Source organism: Rhamphochromis sp. 'chilingali' (assembly GCF_963969265.1).
Source record: "Rhamphochromis sp. 'chilingali' genome assembly, chromosome: 3".
NCBI lineage: Eukaryota > Metazoa > Chordata > Actinopteri > Cichliformes > Cichlidae > Rhamphochromis > Rhamphochromis sp. 'chilingali'.
This window is the reverse complement of record NC_137931.1, coordinates 27,995,518-28,015,729: the sequence shown is the minus strand read 5'-3', so window position 1 is coordinate 28,015,729 and position 20,212 is coordinate 27,995,518. Positions and strand designations below refer to the sequence as shown.

Here is a 20,212-nt window from a genome sequence, read left to right as displayed (position 1 = left end):
CAACAGGAGCAACAACACAAAAGAGTGGGCCACTGAAGCAGACAGCTGTGCAAACACACACACACCCACATGTTGCTGCACTTTTCTGACCCAGTCTCTTGTTTATTTGCTTAAATGAAATGTGATCCACGTAAATGCTCGAGCTGTTATACTTAGAAACACACATCTCTTGTCAGGGCCAGGTTTATGGCCCTCTCCTGGCTCAGAAATACCAATATAAATAAAAATGACCAAAAAAAACAAAAAACAAATTGTAAAAAAAAAGAAAAATCAAAGGAAAATGCATCCATCCTCTTCCGCTTATCCTTATCAGGGTTGTAGCAGACTGGAGCCTATGCCAGCTACCATAGGGCGAGATGCAGGGCACATTTTCCACAGGCCAGCCTGAGGGCTAACACACGAGACAACCATTCGCACTCGCACCTTTGGGAAATATAACCTAACCCCACTAACTGCATGCGTTTGGACTTTGGGAAGAAGCCGGAGTACCCGGAGAGAACCCACACAAACACAGGAGAACATGCAAACTCCACACAGAAAGGCAACAGTGCCAATCACCAGTGCTGCCAACAAAAAATGATAGAAGAAAAATCCTGTTTGGTCCATTTAAACCAAAGCCTTCCTACAACACTCTTCATTCTGGCTCAAAGTTCTAGATTACCCCAGAGTAAACATAATGAAATGATTCAAATTATACACATGAGTGGAATAAAAATAGGAAATAATGAAATCTCTAAGACCAACAATAAAAGCCAGTGAGCTGAAGAACAGAATAAGAAATGAAATGATGATGAGGGAAATTTCTGTGCCAGATTCAAGTAATTTTCTCACACTAACAAAAGCCTTTAATTTCAAACACATTCTCCGAGCTGTAGTTTTCTTTTTGGCTCAAAGACAGCAGCGGTTTAACAACTCGCCCAAACAAACATTGAACAACACCTGTTAACACCTGACATGTTGACATGGAGAGAGAAAGTTTTTTGACTTGCTAAGATAAAAATCAAACCACTCACGCTTCACTAACGTCAAACAACGGTGTTACGTTCATACTTAAGATCGACACAACTGCTAAGTGTTCACATGTTCGCAACTGTGGCTGATTCCTTCTTCAGCCAGCCATCCATACACATCCTCATCAGTACAAACTGTTCAGCTTTGTGAAAGACATCACAGTTATAAACCAGATGACTGTAAAAACCTGATCAACAGGTTACATGTTCACACATGTCTTTACAGCTGTTTCAGGCCAAAATAATTGCTACCACAGTGGTGTCGGGGTGTTCCTGTTATTTCCTTTGATGTTGCTGTGAATTCGGTGCTTTGTTACATTCTTCAGTCTTTGGTTCTACTGAAGAGTTTCAGCAGAATACAGATTATTATTTTAACCTGTGTCTTTATGATGGTCTTCATTTTTGCTTTGTTCATTGCTTGTGGGATTTTTTTCGGACTTGATTGTCTCCAGTGTTTTGCTTTGAGTTTCACACATTGTCTGTACCTGTGTCTTTTACCTAGCTATTCACACTTTCCTGATTACCCAATATTACTGTTTAAAAGTCTCAAGCACTTTTGCTTTCTTTGTAGCATGTTCAAAAATGCACAGTATTTAAGGCAAAAACAGAGTTTGTATAATTCTAAAAAGCTTGAAAGTCAATAGTTGGTATGGCCACCTTTATTCTTCAACAATAGGCTGAAGGCCGAAGGTGTGTCAGGTTTTTCCCCGGGATCCTCAGCTGTAGATAGTTTTTTTTTGTTTTGGCCTGCCATAGTTGGAAGCATTTGGCATCAGAAACGGGCATTTCTAAACAAAAGGCTGGCCCAACCCTTTTAAATACAGGAGGGGCAAAAATAAATTAAATTAATAACACGTAGTGGATGGTTCTCTGATGCAGATCCAGCAGAACGAGTTCCCACCAAGCGTACACCTAACTTGGTAGCAAGTGAAACTGACAGTTGCAATGCATGTACAGGAAATATGGAAACATTTATTGTATATGCAGTGAAATGGAACCCGAGGGAGGCACCTGAACCTTCAGCTAATACATTTATTATTAAAAAATGAAGGTAACCAGTTTGAAATACTGACTTCCAGAAACCTCCCATACCTATTTCCCACATGTATTGCTTTCATTGAACAACTACAGAGCGCTTTAAAAGCCAACGTGTTTCCTTAATGATGGTTTGACCTGTTTGGATTTCATTAACAGTAAATCCAACACGCTGCTCAAATTCCAGGTGTTCTAAACTTCATTGTGATCTTGAAACAGATCAGAATTTGATCTCAGGTTAAGTTATTCTGTAGAAAAGCTGAAGGTGCATTTGTCTGCTTTCTACAAAGCGATGCCACAGCTAATATGGGCGTGGTGTTAAACAACTAGCTGTGCAAACAGGATGTGTGCAGAAGTGTATCTATATGGTTGATCAGTGGTGTCAAAGAGGAAAATGTTGGTTTGTGGTACGAGTGGAGTCAGAGGAATAATTAGATCTACGATCTTAACACAAATATAGATTTTCATGACCTGGACACAGCAACCTTTGTTTACTGTTATTTCTGAAAAGGTGTTGTCACAACCTCTGACGCATTGGCACGGATACACGGACAATATAAACAAACATAAACAGTTACCACCAAAACAAGTTAAACTGGAACACCAGCAGGTTGATATTATATGGTGCAGATATCATTAACATTATGTTGGGATCATGTGGTTCTGGTTTAATCACAAAAAACCACAGAGACTCAGTGTTGAGATAAAATGATTTTTAATGTTTATTCTATGAGTAAAATGTTGCAAAAAGGAAAATGAATTTTTAAACAAAAAAGGATGTTAAAAAATAAATTTTTTGGAAATATTTAGATTTTTTAATGCTGGCATTCATTTGAACTGAGGTGACCTCTCTTTTCTCAGGACTCAGATAAAGTACAAATAAAAATCACTGTTGCAATAATTAGTGACCTGAAAGCAAAGCACAGCCACAGAAACTACAGATAAAATGACAAACTTTACTTCCCCAAATCATACAGCTCCCACATAGTTCCTCCTTAACCAACTCCCAAACGAGCTGAAATTCTGCTGAAAAGAGAAACACAATATGATATAAATAAAAGTGATTAAAAGTCCCCCAGGCCGTCTATCCCCACTGAGATACTGCTGTGGCAGCAGAAGCAGCACACTAACACAGGCTGAAATGATATGTGCACAGTAGACAGCGGCGTCGAACAAAAAGCTATTACATCTCTATGACCACATCCAATACCTTAATACAGTTTGTAGAAATTTCTCTTTCCCTCTTGGGGAGTCTTAAAAATATATTTTAAAATTTCCGTTAGACGTTTTTTTCAAACCATAAAAACAAGTTTACATTCAGGATCTCACTGTGCCCAACGTGTATTATCGCGGGACCGTCATTCTACTGGATTTCATCCGTAACCCGGCTCCTAGAACGCGGAAGGTCGTTCCTCGGGAACGCCGCGGGACATGACAAATCGTCGGGATGTTACGCCTCAGGAGTTCATTATTTTTATTTTGATAGGTGAAAAAAGATGAAAAAAGAGTCTAAATCTTTTTGGAGTATATATATATATATATATATATATATATATATATATATATATATATATATATATATATATATATATATATATATATATATATATGCAGTAAATAAATATGTGGAGACAAAAAAAAGAAACATTGAAGCTATTCTTGCATTAAAACAGTGTTTTTGTTTTTACTGTGATTATTTATTGTGAGCAGCAGGAAACTACCTGCAGGATTAAACGGGAGGAGGTGTTGCAGTAAATTTTGTCTCCCTGCACAATCCATGACTTTTCAAATAAACTTTATTTAAACAGTTTTTCTGTTTAAGTGTAATTACTGAAGTTTTTTTCTGTTTTTTCTCCCTCACGCAGGCTCAGTGAGAACCATCCACACATGGACACGGCTGCAGAAGTCTCCGCAACACCAGTGCTGGAGGAGGCGCAAGAGGAGAAAGAGAAGGCAGCATGATGAGGTTCCGCCTGTGCGCATGGTGTTTTCACTGATGTCAGGCAGTTGCAGAATATGTGATAGGTGCGTTACAGCTGGAAAATCTGCTTAATCTGGAGTTTCGGAGCACAAATCGCAACAATTTAGCAGAAATTTGACGTAGACGGCTTAAAAAACGTGGATTTTTAAATTTGGGGGTTGAAATAACATTGTAAACACACATAAACACAGCCGAGATATATTTAAAAAATATTTCTCATAGTATGTGCATTATTATTATACTGAACTTTTTAAAGCGGAAATGACTGCCTCTTGGCTTCCGTTTACTGGGATACGTGAGCCAGGAGTGTCTAGCTAGCTGGAAAACTAGAAGTAATAAGTAAATATAAAATTTATTTTGGGCATCTGGGAGGGATAAAGAAACGGCATGAACAGTTTAATCAGGTCAGTAATGAAACCGACAACGACTGGGCCATAAAATGAGTGTGATGGGTCATCGAGGCTAACTACGTAGTTCAGCGTTAGCCGTTTTCTTTTAGCTTAAGCTACTTCCGGTAACTGGCCAACTTTAAAGAAGTCAAACAAGACAAACAGAATTTCTCTGAATTAACTGCAGATAAACGAGCTTCTCCTCATATAACCAGCTCACAGGGAGCCGCTTTAACTCCTGCCGCTTCTCCGCTAACTCATTTCACTCCATCGTCTTTAAGTTTGAAGTTAAAAACACGTCGAGATAACATTTTTAGATGAATAACACATGGTGAAACCCTGGATCACGGATGATTTTTAAAAACTGAAAAAATCCAGACAATACTTCAGTTTTCTCTCATTTACGCTTAAAACTCCCTTTCTTAATAATAATTTTAAAAAAGCCCAACTTAACACCAAGAAAATATTTTATGAAGGTTTAACGTTCACGTTTTTGGCCGTTTTTCCTTGAAAATGAAAAGACGAGTCCACTCTTTTGACTTTTACTTTTAATCTAGTTTAAGTTTTACTTTGGAAGGATTTTATATAATTAAAATGCTATTTCATTTTATGTTTTTACCTCTAATGCTTCATTATGGGTTGAATTTTCGTTTAAATACTCAATACTGCTGTTTCTGCACTTGAGCTTCACTGAACCTGCTCGTTGACATTCCTGGATTTGTTGGATTTCAGTATCATCAGCTGTGTCACAGGAGTTACACTGAAACCTGGGTGTCTTTCTTTGTCTCCACAGCCTGACGGTGTTCCTGCTGTGGAATCAGAGCGTGGGTGAGTCTAGCATAAAAAAACCTTTTTACTAGGGCTGGGTATCGTCACTGATTTCTAGAATCGATTCCATTCCAATTCACAAGGTCCCGAATCGATTTGATCCACGATTCGATTTAATTCGATTTGATTTGATTCGATTTAAATCTGGGAAATTTTGACAGTCAAAAATATAATTCAGATCAGTACATTTACATATTTTTGTATCAATAAAAAGGAAGCTGACACACGCAAGACTTTATCAAAGGTGTGAGCATCACAGTAGATGCCTTTGTGTCAAAGTAGCTGAAGATAAAACACAGAAAAACATGAAGGTGATTTTCCTGTTCTGGGATTTTATAAAAATATTCTGCAGTACATCAAAAACGAAAGAAAACCATTAATCAACATATGAACATTACCTCTGACGTTACAGCGGTTTTATTAGAGACACGTCTAAGCATTTTGCATAATTTTAAAAAGTTTAAATTTGTTCAGTATTGAACAGCAGAAATGAGGTTTTCTTTTCGGAAGAATGTAAAAGGGAAAAAAACAGCGGCCAACAGCGCTGTAAACAACGGTAGTCTTGTGGGTAACAAGCAAGCGAATAATGAAGAAAACAGAGAAAGAGAGAGAGCTGTGCATCGTGGTGGAAGCAAAACAGTAAAAGAGTGAATTCATGACGATGTTTATGTGAAGCGTTTGGATCTTCTTTTGCTGCTGGTTCGGTCAATATTGTTTGGAGAGAGATCAAACTAACAGCTTTAGAATCGGCTCATAAAGGGCGTGAACACAAAGCGCGGACCCGCCGACAGATCAGAATCAGCGAGCTGTCGGCTTTCAGCCCCGACTGTGAGAAAGGCGACATCTAACTGATTCTGATCCGCGGGTCCGCGCTGTGTGTTTACGTCTATGTGCAGAATCCGTGTACCTGCTCTCATTTACTGTCTTAGTTGTTTGGTGGTTGTTGAAATTTTGTGATCTTTCACCTGAGATTCTGGCATTTTGGGCAAAATAAATTTATATTAAAAAATCGATTCAGGATTTTAATGAATCGATTTTATGTTATCCAAGCCAGAATCGATTTTAATCGATGAATCGATTATAAAAACCCACCCCTGCTTTTTACAGTCTAAAGTTTGGATGGATGTCATGACTTCTGTGAAATTTGAGCTTAGAATAGAATAATCCTTTAATTGTCCCACAAGGGGAAATTTGGGTGTAACAGCAGCAAGAAAGACAAATATACAAACAAACAGTACACAAGAGTTTCTAACATCAGATATTTCTTCAGGTATGCTTTTTTTTTTTTTTTAAAAGGCCGATCCACTCACTTTCAGCCCTCCCTCACAAACACACATGAAAGTCTGACTGCATGTTTAATATTAACGTCTGAAACAGTGTTAAAAATAAAACCCTGACGTTTTTACCGGCCCTTCTGAACATAAAGTGAATCAATTGATTTGATTGGTAATTTATCTCAACATGTGAACAATATACAAGTACATTTAGAAAAGAAAATAAGAGAGAGAAAAAATACTATACAAATTACATACAAAAAAACGTTCTGATTAATTTACATGTTGAAAGGGATTAATTAGAGGAATTAAAATCCATTAAAATGTTAAATTAATAAAATAAAACTCAGTTTCATATCAAGCAATCTGAAACCTCTTGTTATCCCCACCACAGCGCTGCTTTACATACATAGGCTGTGTGTACTTCTTAAAAATGGTTAAATGGTTCAGAAGAACTATAATAGTATTTTTTTTTTTTAACATGAAGTTTTTAGTCACAAAAATTAGTAAACGCTTTTTTCATTCAGCTTTCACGCTGGATCGAACAAATATGACAAATGATACCACAAAAGCAAAAACATCAGCAGAAATTAGAAAAAGAGTCTGGGGTTAGATTAAACACGGGCATATTTTCACAAGTGGATTACTTGCTCATTTCATGTACGAAGTCTTCTGAGGCCAATACATAACGGCGTGATCAGCAGTCAAGATTCTAACTGTAATGCAATGATGGCTACAGGCAAGCAGGGGTCAGACGGTCAGCATGCTGACAGCCAGAGTGAATGCTGCAAGATTTGTGACACATGAAAATGCTACTCTGGCAGTTTTAATGCCTCTTTGTATATTTAAACCTAGCCTGAATTAAGTTTATCAGTCAGCTTAACCTCAGACTACTCCTGAGCGATGTCCCTGCTTTCAAAGTCAGTCTCAAAAATGAAAACATTAGTTTAATGTTGCATTTCTGTGAAATATAGCACTGGTCACTAGTTGCTTTTGAAGTTTTTTATTTTCAAATATGGGACTTCAACACTTGAATTATTATTAATTTATATATTTATTTCATATTTTAACTAGCCAGTAGTGAAGACATTTATTAACGGATCTGTCTCAAATTGGAGACTCGGGGTGTTCTCTCACCTCAGTGTAGTTTTTCTTTGGTTCAGTGTTGGTTCTCCTTGTGTGTCAGGGTAATTTAAGATATTTAAACACAGTGTAATTAAATGTTTCCACCAAAAAAAAGAAAGACCTAAAACAGAAAACAGCTCTATGTGGTTAAGTATTGCGGTTTCAGTTCCTAGTCAGGTGTGAATCTTCTTCCTCTTTCTGGTTTCCTGCTGTTCATGTTCTTGTTGCGTTGCATCAGTTGAGCTGAACAAACATGAGAAGCATGCCATGGAAAGTCTGTGTGGCCCTCCAAAATAAACCAAAATTAAAACTGTGCAGTCATTAGAGAGTAGTTTGAGTGAGTTGGCAGTTCCTACTGACTAGTGTGGTCATTTTCTGAACGTAAACGGCTCGTCTCATTGTGGTACCTGCATGTACGGCAGCATGAGACAGACAGGAAAGTGGAAGATGTGAAAGAGTGGAAAATTTCTGGGCTTGGCAATTGTTGTTCCCTTTGTGGACAGAAGAGGATTTAGATCCAGTTTAGTTAGTGTATGTTTCCATGTGAGCAAAGAGCAGAGATGAGCAGGGAGTCTGTTGATACTGTGGCTACGCAATCACTTCTTCATACAGTGATGCACACAACAAAGAGGCTGCAGGGTGGCCGGAGAGTCATTAACGACATGGTTTTTTTAGGGTTCCAAATGGTCTGAGACCGTCCAACAGACTCCATGCCATCAATTGGCTAATCAGTGGCGTCACTCGATAAATCATGAGAGCGTCTCCTTCACCTAAATCAGGTATACCATCATCTCGGCGTCCATGTTGCATACAAATGACATCACAAGACACTTCCCTACGTTGCTATAACAACCCGATGTGCTTTAGGTTGTACTCGATTGTAATGGAAAAAAAGAGTCGTGCCACGTTGGGCCTGTCCCAGTAGGTACTATGGAAAAAAAAACCCTAAAGACTGTGCAGAAAATCAGGATCCTGTTACCGTCTTTATGACTGGATTTATTACAAATGAATTAACCTTTATAATGTAAGCAGGTTGCCTGGAATTATTTTCTAGTTTCAGCTGTAAAATTATCATAAAATAATCTGTGAGTGTGTGGTTTTCTCCCTTGTTTATCACCAGCTCCAGGCCTGTGCTGAATACATGAAAGAATGGCGCCCCTCCAAATAAACAAAGAACAAACAAAAACAAAGATAAAATCCATAAAACTACAGTAAAGAAAAGTGAAATCACAGGAAAGAACAGAGGACAAAAATCAGTACAAATACATAAAAAAAGAGAAAAATCACAGCAAAATAACAGTAGAAAAACAAAAACGATAAAAAAACAGGGTAATAAAAATAAAAACACTCCCAAATTTTCCACAGATCTCTGTTACACTTAGTGATTAACTGACCTGTAAACCAACTGGGGATGCTGGACTCACATCAATTATTTTTATCATGTATTTGTTTTTAGTTTTTATGGTTCAAAGAATTATACAACTAGTGTGTCAGCTTATAAGCAATAAGCCTGGCTGCCAGAAAGTCTTTTTAGCTTGACAATGAGAAACTGAATGGGGGGGAGGGGCAAGGGGGGGGGGGGGGGGGGGGGGGAGGCATGCTTGCGCTTCATCCAGAATATTCCTGGCAATCTCAGAGTGGACTCTGTGGGAAAAGAAACATGCATTAAAACAAATGTTATATTTGAAGTCAGTGTAAAAAAAAAAAAAAACAAAAAAAAACCTAAAGAGCTGAAGTTCCCAGGTTTTTCTTGCTGATAAAACCCATTCATACCACCCTAAAGTAACTAACAGAACAGGGGCTATCATTTCATTTCAGTCTGTACAATCAGCCATTAAAACATTTTATATAATTTTCCATGTTGATTTCTTACAGTTTACGAGTTGCTCTGATAAATGTCTCCCACTTACTACAGCAGGATGTTTTCTAACATGTAGGAAAACTGAAGAATATTATTGAAATGACACTTATTTTTTTCCTAAATGAAATCATCTCAGCTAAATGTGTAGTTAAACTTCACTGACAGACAGGACAGTTTCACTGGTTCGGACCACCTCGGATAAAAATGGGCTGTACGTCACCCTAATGAGTTTGATGTTCCTGCTTTACAGAGTAACAACCAGTGGAAAAGAAGCAGGATTTGTCAGATTCTGTACAAATCAGCTCCACACAGACAGATCTTCTGGCAGCTTATCTTTGTTTTTATTAAGTTAATTGTGTGAACACCCTCGTTTTGAACTCCACACACTAAAGTCACCACAGTTTAAATCCACTTTAACATTTGGCAGGTTAAGTGTTGAAGTCCCAAACCTTTATTTTATTTTTTTATTCACTTTTATTATTTTATACATTTTCCTTTGTTTATGAAGAGAAAAAAAGTTCAGTTTGATCTGATCTGCCTCAGGTTTAGTTTATTGTAATAGCCTGCCTTCACATTCATGATTCTGATCTCTGGTATTTGCAGATATTTAAAGATGAACTATTTCTAAGACCTGACTCACCTTTATGCAGAGGTCTGTAATCATGTAGGTCAGTGCCATTTAGTGAAGTATTTAGCTGATGAAGGACTTTGATTAAATCAAATCAAATCACTTTTATTGTCACATCACATGTGCAGGTACATTGGTACAGTACATGTGAGTGAAATTCTTGTGTGCGAGCTTCACAAGCAACAGGGTTGTGCAAAATACAATAACGTAAACAAGCAAAATACAAGAATGGCTAAATCTGAAACTAATAAATATATGTACAATATATAATAGTATATGCATTTCTGGATGTGTATACTAAATGTTTTTCTACGTGTGTGTGTGTGTGTGTGTGTGTGTGTGTGTGTGTGTGTGTGTGTGTGTGTGTGTGTGTGTGTGTGTGTGTGTGTGTGTGTGTGTATACACATTTTTTACAAATTAAATAGAGTAAAAATAAAATATATAAAAATATACAGAGTTGAGACATGTGCAAAACATTGGCATTACTGTACAGTATGGAGTGCATAATGTTAAAGTTCCAGTAGTGAAGCTGAGGTGTCTATGACGTGTTCAGCAGTCTGATGGCCTGGTGGAAGAAGCTGTCTCTCAGTCTGCTGGTACGGGACCGGATGCTGCAGAACCTCCTTCCTGATGGAAGCAGTCTGAACAGTTTATGGCTGGGGTGACTGGAGTCCTTGATGATCCTCCCCGCTTTCCTCAGGCAGCGCTTCCTGTAGATGTCTTGGAGGGAGGGAAGCTCACCTCCAATTATCCGTTCAGAGCACCGCACTACTCGCTGGAGAGCTTTGCAGTTGTAGGCGGTGCTGTTGCCATACCAGGTGGTGATGCATCCAGTGAGGATGCTCTCAATGGCACAGTGATAGAAGGTCCTGAGGATGCGGGGGCTCATGCTGAATCTTTTCAGTCTCCTGAGAAAGAAGAGGCGCTGCTGCGCCTTCTTCACTGTGTTGTTTGTGTGTACTGACCACGTAAGATCCTCAGCCAGATGTACGCCAAGGAACCGGAAGCTGCTCACTCTCTCCACAGCAGCGCCGTTGATGGTGATGGGGGTGTGTACTTCTCTGCACCTCCGGAAGTCCACTATCAACTCCTTTGTCTTTGCGACGTTGAGGGTGAGATGGTTGTCTTGACACCAGTGGGTCAGGGCGCTGACCTCCTCCCTGTAAGCCGTCTCATCAAAGTTGGTGATAAGACCCACCACTGTAGTGTCGTCCGCAAACTTCACAATGATGTTGGAGTTGTTAGTGGCTGTGCAGTCGTAGGTGTAGAGTGAGTACAGGAGAGGGCTCAGTACACACCCCTGTGGAGCACCAGTGTTCAGTGTGATGAGGGGATGAGGTGATGCTGCCCAGTCTGACCACTTGGCGTCTGTCAGACAGGAAGCTAAGGATCCAGCTGCAGAGGGAGCTGCTCAGTCCTAGATCCTGCAGTTTCCTGTCCAGCTTCGAGGGAACGATGGTATTGAATGCTGAGCTGTAATCTACAAACAGCATTCTCACATACGTGTCTCTCTTCTCCAGGTGTGACAGGGCAGTGTGTAGTGTCAGGGCTATGGCATCATCAGTGGACCTGTTGTGGCGGTATGCGAACTGTAGAGGGTCCAGTGAGTCGGGTAGTGCAGAGCAGATGAAGTCCCTGACCAGCTTCTCGAAGCATTTGCTTACGATGGGGGTCAGGGCTACAGGTCGCCAGTCGTTCAATGAGGAGATGGTGGAGGATTTGGGTACAGGGACGATGGTGGCCATTTTGAAGCAGGCTGGGACTACAGACAGAGAGAGGGAAAGGTTGAAGATGTGCGTGAACACTCCAGCCAGCTGAGCCGCGCATGACTTGAGGACGCGGCCGGGAATCCCGTCCGGACCAGTAGCTTTGCGCACGTTCACCTTCCTGAAGCACTTCCGCACATCCTCCTCAGACACAGTGTGTGCACTGACGTCATCCGCGGTGCGCGCACTGTCCGGTCTCATGGTGTTCGCTGCGTCGAATCTAGCGTAGAATACGTTTAGATCCTCACACAGAGAGGCCGTGGTCTGCGGTGTGCTGGTTTTCCCTCTAAAGTCTGTGATCGTGTTTAGTCCCTGCCACATACTCCGAGGGTTGTTAAACTGTTGCTCCACCCTGTCCCTGTACTCACGTTTGGCTGCTTTGATCGTCTTCCGGAGTTGGTAATGTGCGTGTTTGTAGTCCGATGTGTTCGCGGAGGCAAAGGCGGTGCTCCGTGCCGCGCGAACATCTCCGTTAATCCAGGGTTTTTGATTTGGGAAGGATTTAACTGTTCTGGATGGGACGACATCTTCCACGCATTTTCTGATAAATCCGCAGACTGAGTCTGTGTACTCATCAATGTCCCTAGCAGCCACGTGAAACATTTCCCAGTCCGCGTGATCAAAACAGTCCCGCAGCGTAGATTCCGATTGGTCCGTCCAACAGTGCACCGCCCTCCGGGTTGGAGCTTCCCGTTTCAGCTTCTGCCTGTAGGCGGGCAGGAGCAGGATGGAGCAGTGATCTGATTGGCCGAATGGGGCGCGGGGGAGGGCTTTGTACGCATCCCGGAAAGAGGTGTAGCAGTGGTCAAGTAGCCGGTCTCCACGAGTGTTGAAATGGATGTGTTGGTGGAGTTTGGGTGAGACTTTCTTCAGGTTTCCCTTATTAAAGTCTCCGGCTGTGATAAACGCTGCCTCTGAGTGTGCGGTTTCCTCGCTGCTGATCGCGCTGTACAGTTCCCTGAGTGCTCTGTCAGTGTCGGCTTGTGGGGGTATGTAAACAGCCGTAATGATCACTGCTGTAAATTCCCTCGGTAGCCAGAATGGCCGGCACTTAATCATCAGGTACTCCAGGTCCGGTGAGCAGAAGGATTTGACCGGGTGCACGTTCGCATAATCACACCAGCTGTTGTTGATCATGAAACACACACCACCGCCTCTCCCAGTAAGATCCTGTGACCTGTCCGCGCGATGCACAGAGTTACAGTTACAGTTAGGAAAAGAGGGAAGCTGTTCTTGGCTTCAGCTTGCGGCCCCTCAGTCTCAGGACAGACATTAACAGCTGAATCAGATTAATTAATGCTAAAATACTGCTCATGTTCTTCCTCTGCTGTGAGATTTTCCCTGTGCTCAAAGTCACATGATGTTTGCAGGTCACTCACTCACAGCACTGAGCATGAATTACACAGTGCAGCAGCATTTACTGAGTATTCCCATCATCGTCTGGCAGATTTTAATCACAGTAAAAATTTACAGTCCTCTGCATATTTAAAGACATTCATGAGGGTTTACTAAGCAGGAGAACATCCAGTGAGTGTTTTATGTGTTTAAGGTTTTTCCAAACAACAGACTGATTCCATAAATTGGCTTGTGATGATTTGGTTCAGAGGACAGAAGTTTATCCAGAGAAAAACTGGAACATTAAGTTTTTTAGTCTGTTGCTTAAACAGTGAGCTAAAGCACAGAGCTGTGGTGAAGCTGTGCACAGGTAATCTGTAACTCACCTGTCCTGTCGTCCTGCAGTCAGCAGCCAGTCTGTGAGGACCGGCTTCATCGGGGGTGAGGTCCTCCTGCCCTGCGTCTACTCTGAAAAGCTGCCCAAGGAGGTCAACGCCTTCTGGAGGGACAAGGATGACAATGTTGTGTTGGACATCTTCAACGGCAGAGAGGGTAAAATGGATCCAAAGTTCAAAAGTCGCGTGTTCAGCTTTCCAAACCAATACGAGACTGGAAACTTCTCCATCCTTATAAAGGGCCTGAGGGCAGACGACGCCGGCCCGTATGACTGCTACATCACCAAAGTGGACTATCAGACCAAGATAACTCTGAAAGTCACAGGTCAGTTCAGCAGCACGAGCACCTTATTAGGAACACCTCAGTGTTTGTGCAGCAGCAGCTCAGGGGTCTTTGAAAAGTGCAGAAAATGATCATGCTGCTGTGAATAGAAATCAGGACACGTTTCCTCTTTAGATCTAATTCAGTGCAGAAACTGTTCACAGTAAGTGTCGATGAAATCTCGAGCTCACAAAGAGCTGACTGCTGCACAAAAATCCTCTTTATTAATCCATTCTCTCTCTGAACAAATACACGTGCTGCAAATCTAGCGTGCAACTCTTATTATCCTGTTGTTGTGGTGCCTGACTCTTTCCACATTATAAAATTATGACATCACTACAATGTGATTTGTGTCTTGCAAGTGTTGAAGCTGGACACCATTAGTTTTATTGCTGCAGAAACAACAACAACGCAACAATATCAGATCGAGTCAAAGCTGGAGTTGGTGGCTCGTTATGTATCTGCTGCGTCCATGTGGCCCTATATGTGTCACAGATAAACAGCATGAACCCTGATCAGTGAGTGTGAGCTCAGGTATGGGGATAAAAACTTTTTCAACTGCTTGTGGCTCGTGCAGCAGGTCAATATCAGGTGAAACTTGAACTCAGACAGCACCAGACTCCATTCAGATTTTCCCCAATTTAAGAGGCTTTTTAAAAATATCCTCCGTGTCCTGCAGGTGAACATGAGTTTGGTTATCAGACTATTAAGCAGCCCCATCAGTGGCTCTGTGCTGCAACACTGCCACCTGCTGGACTGCACCTACACCTGTGAACACATTTGAATCTTTAAAGAGTTCCAGTGTCGTGTTTGCCTTTTAAATATTGTTCACTTTTCATATTAAAAAAAGTAAAAACAAAAACTTAAATCTGAATCTAAAATCCAAAGCAGCACTACAAGAGGAAGAAAATAATTTTATTAGCTTTTTTTTTTTCCTTTTTTTTGTTCGTTTCTGATCTTCCCACAATATTTTAGTATTCCACTGTCAGGCGTGTTTTTAGAAGCAGCATACAGCATACATGTAGCTTGCCATCACCAGTGTGTGAATGTGTGTGTGAATGGGTGGATGACTGAATGTAGTGTAAAGTGCTTTGGGGTCCATAGGGACAAATTAAAGCGATATACAAATACAGGCCATTTACCATTACATCACCTACAAAGCTGCAGTAGTGTTAAAACTGAGTGGATAAAAGAGGAAACAGACCTTTTAGAGCTCAAACACTGACTAAAATGAACAGCTAATTTACTGAACCACTAAGGCAGGGCTGCCCAATCCCAGTCCTCGAGAGCTACTATCCTGCAGCTTTTAGATGCATCCCTACTCCAACACAGCTGAATCAAATGAATGGCTTGTTATCAGGCCTTTGCCAAACACGATGGCATGCTGAAGAGGTAATCAAACCATTTGATTCAGCTGTGTTGGAGTAGGGATGCATCTAAAAGCTGCAGGACGGTAGCTCTCGAGGACCGGGATTGGGCACCCCTGCACTAAGGTGTGCCTTGTGCGGATTTGACTTTGGGCTGATTTGACAGCATAAAGCAAAGATAGCGCTGCTTCCCAGCAAACTTACAAATGCTACACTTAAGAAGTTGCACTTTAAAATTTAAAAAAAGTAACAGAAAGCATCTTTATTTTTAGGCAAACAGAAGAAAAGAAAAAAGTGTTTTTTGCACGTTCAGCTCTGATTAAACTGATGTTTATCTGTTTTGTGTTGCAGAGAAGCCCGCCGTTAAAATAACGACTCCACGTCCTTCGCCTCCTGTGACTGCTTTGCCTCGGGGTGCAGCGGTTACCTCCTCCTCCCTGCAGCACCTGACTCTCCTCTGTCCTGCTCTGTTTGTGCTTTTCTTCTCTTGAAAGTAGGCACAGACTTGAGTTAAAGTTGGGTTTAGCTTTAATCAAAAACTAGATTATACCTTAAAAATAACATTTCACACTGTCGTATAAAGTAAAACCCTTCTTTTCCATATTTGCTCTAAATCTGGTAAATGTATAATGGAGCTGCTTTGAATTATTGACATCCATACATCTATCGTCATTATATACAGCTATCGTCTTAACGTTTCATCCTTCAGCTCAGACGACTGAAAAATTCCTCTTCTGCCTCGAGGCATTTCTTATTAGACTGTTCAGTGTGCTGATGTAACTCATCCTCCAATCAGGTGACAGAAAAATGTTAAACCTAAACCTCAGCTCGAAACCACCTGCGACCGTTACACTCCGACTCACCCGCTGCATCCACCTCCACCTGTTTTCAGCCCTCCAAAACAAACATGAATGAACTCGCTGCACTGATGTTCATGACATCAACGTTAAATTGATCCATTTATAAACAGTCTCCCAAAGACAGGCTGTCATGTTATTCAATGTATGTTGACAGTCATAAAGATAGTCGTTTAGCTTAGTCTTGCTAATCAAGTCATCTGCCCTGCTGGACACGCTGTGTCATGACACCAGAGATATCGGTGTAGTCCTGTTTAGATCTGATTGGAGTCAGATGGTGTTTTCATTGCTTTTCAGTGCTAACTTCATGCTGTGTTACTGGAAAACAAAGAAATAACCTCCAAAATGTGTAAGTATCCATACTGGCCAATATTGGTTAATGCCTGAAAAACTGATGAACCAGTCTCCTGGCTGATATCCATCCGCTGAGTCAGGTCAGCCTCCAAATTCAATGATTTCAAAACTGAGTGTGGCCCTGAAAGGTCAAACAGCTGCAAGTAGAAAAGTACTCCAAAAACACACCAAGTACAATAAAAGAAAAACAAAACCTCACAAAAAGTTATTTTTTAGTAATGTTTTTTTCAATTTCCTTTCTGTTTTGTGCACTTGTTCCATTTGTTGATGTTTTCTTATGTTGCAGTGCATTTGACCTTTGAGCGCCACCATTTAAATAAATCAAAAATAAGTTATATGGAGAGCTGACGAGGTTTTAAAACCAGTCATTATTTACCCCTATTGAAGCTCTTTTGATGCCCGAGACCAAAAAAGGACATTACAGCAGAAGAAGAAGAAAAGTATCCGAACAACATTGATACGACCCAGATTACTGTCATAAACAGAAAAATACAGTTGTTCGACTTTCCGAGATTGCTGCCGGACCTTTAACGTCTAAAGTTTCAGTGTGTGTTTCATTATAATTGTACTCAGATACTTCTGTGATGGGCCGATATTAGTCATATTGATCAAATTGGAATTCTTCCACAGAAAACACCTTTATAAAGCTGATTTACATTGTTCACGTTCTTTGTCGATCGCCAGGAGGGAAGTGCTCCCTATCATCTATGAATAAAACAGGAAGTCACACTGTCAGGCAGATTTAACAGGCTTTAATCTACCTGGATGTTTCACAGTGACACCATATAGAGACTGATGTTTGCCACAGACCGGGATTGTGAAGGTTTTTGTTTTTTAGGTTGTGTTCATTTCAGTGATTCTCCTTGCATGTGTGTCTGTGTATCACTGACGTAAAAAGCATTAGTTTGATCCAAAGACATTCAACATCAAATGAATCTTTAAAGTATCAGATGTGTGAAACATGTGAGAACAATCGGCCACTACATGGAGCTGTCACAGTTATGATTATTATTATTGTTAGTAGTATTATTAATAATCGTTATTATTGTTGTTATTATTATTTATTAACAATGGAGGAGCTCCAGCAAATTTAAGACTTACTAAATCTGATGGCATGGATCTCTGCAGAAGATTAGCAGCTTCTAAAGGAGGTCATTGTACATTATGCAGTTTGTTTTTCTCTGTTTTTATTTGAAGAAATTACTGTTGAAGGAAAATAAGCACTTACAACTAAGCTGTTATTTATTATTGATTAAAAAAACCAAAATGTAAAAGTAATGTTTACTAAAAACAGCAAAACATCCAACACAATCCACACAAGTGTGTGTGAATGGGGATGACTGGATGTGTAAAGTGCTTTGGGGCCCTTAGGGACTAGTAAAGCGCTATACAAATACAGGCCATTTACCATTTACAATCCAACAAAAACATGACTTTATTACAATCGGTGCTGAGAATAGTCAGTAAAATGTCAGATTTATTGTCTGCGTCTTCTATCATTTACTATATAATACTGTTATTAAAGATCTGCTGTGTTTTATATATTTATATATATTGTTTCCGATGCAGATGGGTCAAAACATCCCGAAGCTCCCTTTAAGCTTCATCTTGTTTACCGGCATATTTTATGTTTATGAAGTGACGAGAGATCAAAAAGCTGCAACGCAGATGTGTGTGAGTCTTCCCAGGTAGCACAAAGAGCTGATTAACCGATTAGTGGACTGAGCAACAGTTCAGCTCTGCAAACGATACTACTCGCTTGATTTTCAGGGTTCAGTCCTCAAACCACAGTTTGAGTTTTCTTGCACAAGCCAATGCGTCAAAGTTGTTTTGCTTCCATAGTCAAAGATTTACTCCCAACTTTCATACCTCAGATTTTATCTGTCAACATTTCAGGTTTATTTATTATCTGGTTTAATTGTTGCAGTGTCATAGTAGAGATCTTAACAAAATGTTAGGGTCAGGGAACGAACGAGGATCCTCTTTCGTTTGTATCAGTTTTTTGTTTCATTTTTTTTTTTCTCTTTTCAGCGATAAGGATGATAACAGATCAGTGGTTTAGTCTTCTTCATCAACATGTGGGGTTAACTGTCTGTTTAATTACACAAAGACTCTAGGCACTACAACGTTCAGCCAACTTGTTGGCTTTAAGTCATTTTCAGATTAGTTTGTGTTAGGCAGAATAATTCATATTAAAACTTGTCAGTCATTCGATGAAGATCAATCAGTTGTGTTCAGTGTTTTATTTTCATAATTTGTTTTGTTCCTTGGCTTAGTTGTTGTGTCATGGAGGTATTTGTCAGGGTTTCAAAGCCTTGGAAACATCCAGTGTTTTTAGTTTCTTTGCTTCAGCTCAAGTTTAAGCCTGTTTATCATACAGTTTTAAGTCAGGACAGACTGAACCAAAGTCCAGGATCTTTTCCCTTATACCAACTTAATCAACCAATAGCATCGTGGTCATGTGACCAGGATCATTTAAGTGTAACTACTGCTTGCTCTGGTGTGACCACAGGTGGCGCTACAGTGTTTCTCTTGTAGAAAACATCAAAGAAGCTGCGACCGCACATAAACTGTCTGTCAGTCACCCAATCAGTTAATCGATCAGCTCTGATGTGCCGTGTGTTTGTGTATCGCCGCGCTGTTACAGTCTGAATGGTGAGGGTCTCTGCTCAGGGTACCTGTGATGTCTGAAGGTAATCACAGCAGTCATGTGACCCTGGTCCTTTTCATTGTAGCAGACCATGGTGTGAAGTGTGGAAAGCAACCCAGAGGCATTGTGGGAAATTTAGGAAAAACTGGTAGCTTTTTTTTTTTTCTTCTTTTCTTCCCTGTTTCTGGTTGTTTTTAATGCAGTTTATTTAAACTGGATTCAAACCTTTGTTTTGACTCTGAGTGTTATGTTAAGGAAGGTGTTGATGACTTCAGACTTCCTCAGCAGTTCTGGTGTGTTTGTTACATCTGACGTTTGCAGGTTCATTGCTGAAGCTCAATAAAAACCCAACAATAAAACGAAACGTTTCTCAGTGTTTTTGTTCTGCAGTAACAGTTTCCTGCCACAAGGAGGAGCCACTGAATCCACTGTGACGATGGAAATGTTTAATTATCAATGAGAAATGTTTATGCAGTAATTTATATTTTACACTTACCATGTGAATTTGTTTTGTGTGTGTGTGTTTTACTAAATAAAGAGTTAACAATCAGATGTCAGTCCCACTGAAGCCAAGTTCAGATAATTAAATTGAAAGAGATTTAAAAATGTGTCTTTGAGGTATTCCCTGTTATTGTTTATGATTGGTTTGTGAAACAGCTGATTCATTAACTGATTCATTCAGTTAATGGAATGATTGAATAATAAAGTCCCGTTTAAACACAAATTGTTCTACAATAATTAAAAACAAACTTTTTTTTACTCTTTTGTCTTTTTTTTTTTTTTTTTTGTTTCTCTGAAACTATCTGCATCATGTCGGGGTGTAACATGGTGATATAGATAAGTGGCAGAGGAAAAATGTGGACAACAAAAGGCTTTAAATAAACGTAATCAGCGCCTGCAGTGATGAAGCTGCTGTAGTGCTCTATTCTGATGAAGGTGAGCACAGTGTGTCAGAACGAGCTTCATCTGAAGGGTGGCTGACCTCCGTCTTAGAGATGGGATGAGGAGAGGAGAGCCAAAACTCCATGAATCTGT

The 20,212-nt window shown here is 40.2% G+C and overlaps 1 protein-coding gene across 4 annotated transcripts in view; it reads left to right on the top strand.

The window, feature by feature from the left end:
* LOC308394165 (T-cell surface glycoprotein CD4-like) overlaps nt 1-19,900 on the top strand; it is a 33,406-nt gene extending 13,506 nt beyond the window's left edge. The window contains exons 1-6 of one of the 4 annotated variants that reach the window (XM_080878349.1): nt 3,462-3,531; nt 3,911-4,070; nt 5,209-5,243; nt 13,638-13,952; nt 15,668-15,809; nt 19,568-19,900. In XM_080878349.1, the coding sequence (XP_080734475.1) occupies nt 3,477-3,531; nt 3,911-4,070; nt 5,209-5,243; nt 13,638-13,952; nt 15,668-15,807 (705 nt within the window). In that variant the 5' untranslated portion in view covers nt 3,462-3,476 and the 3' untranslated portion in view covers nt 15,808-15,809; nt 19,568-19,900. Of the gene's footprint in view, nt 1-3,461; nt 3,532-3,910; nt 4,071-4,288; nt 4,431-5,208; nt 5,244-13,637; nt 13,953-15,667; nt 18,746-19,567 lie in introns of those variants that run through there. The other 3 variants (XM_080878348.1, XM_080878350.1, XM_080878351.1) reach the window with 3 other exon arrangements.
* The last annotated feature ends 312 nt before the right edge of the window (nt 19,901-20,212 follow it).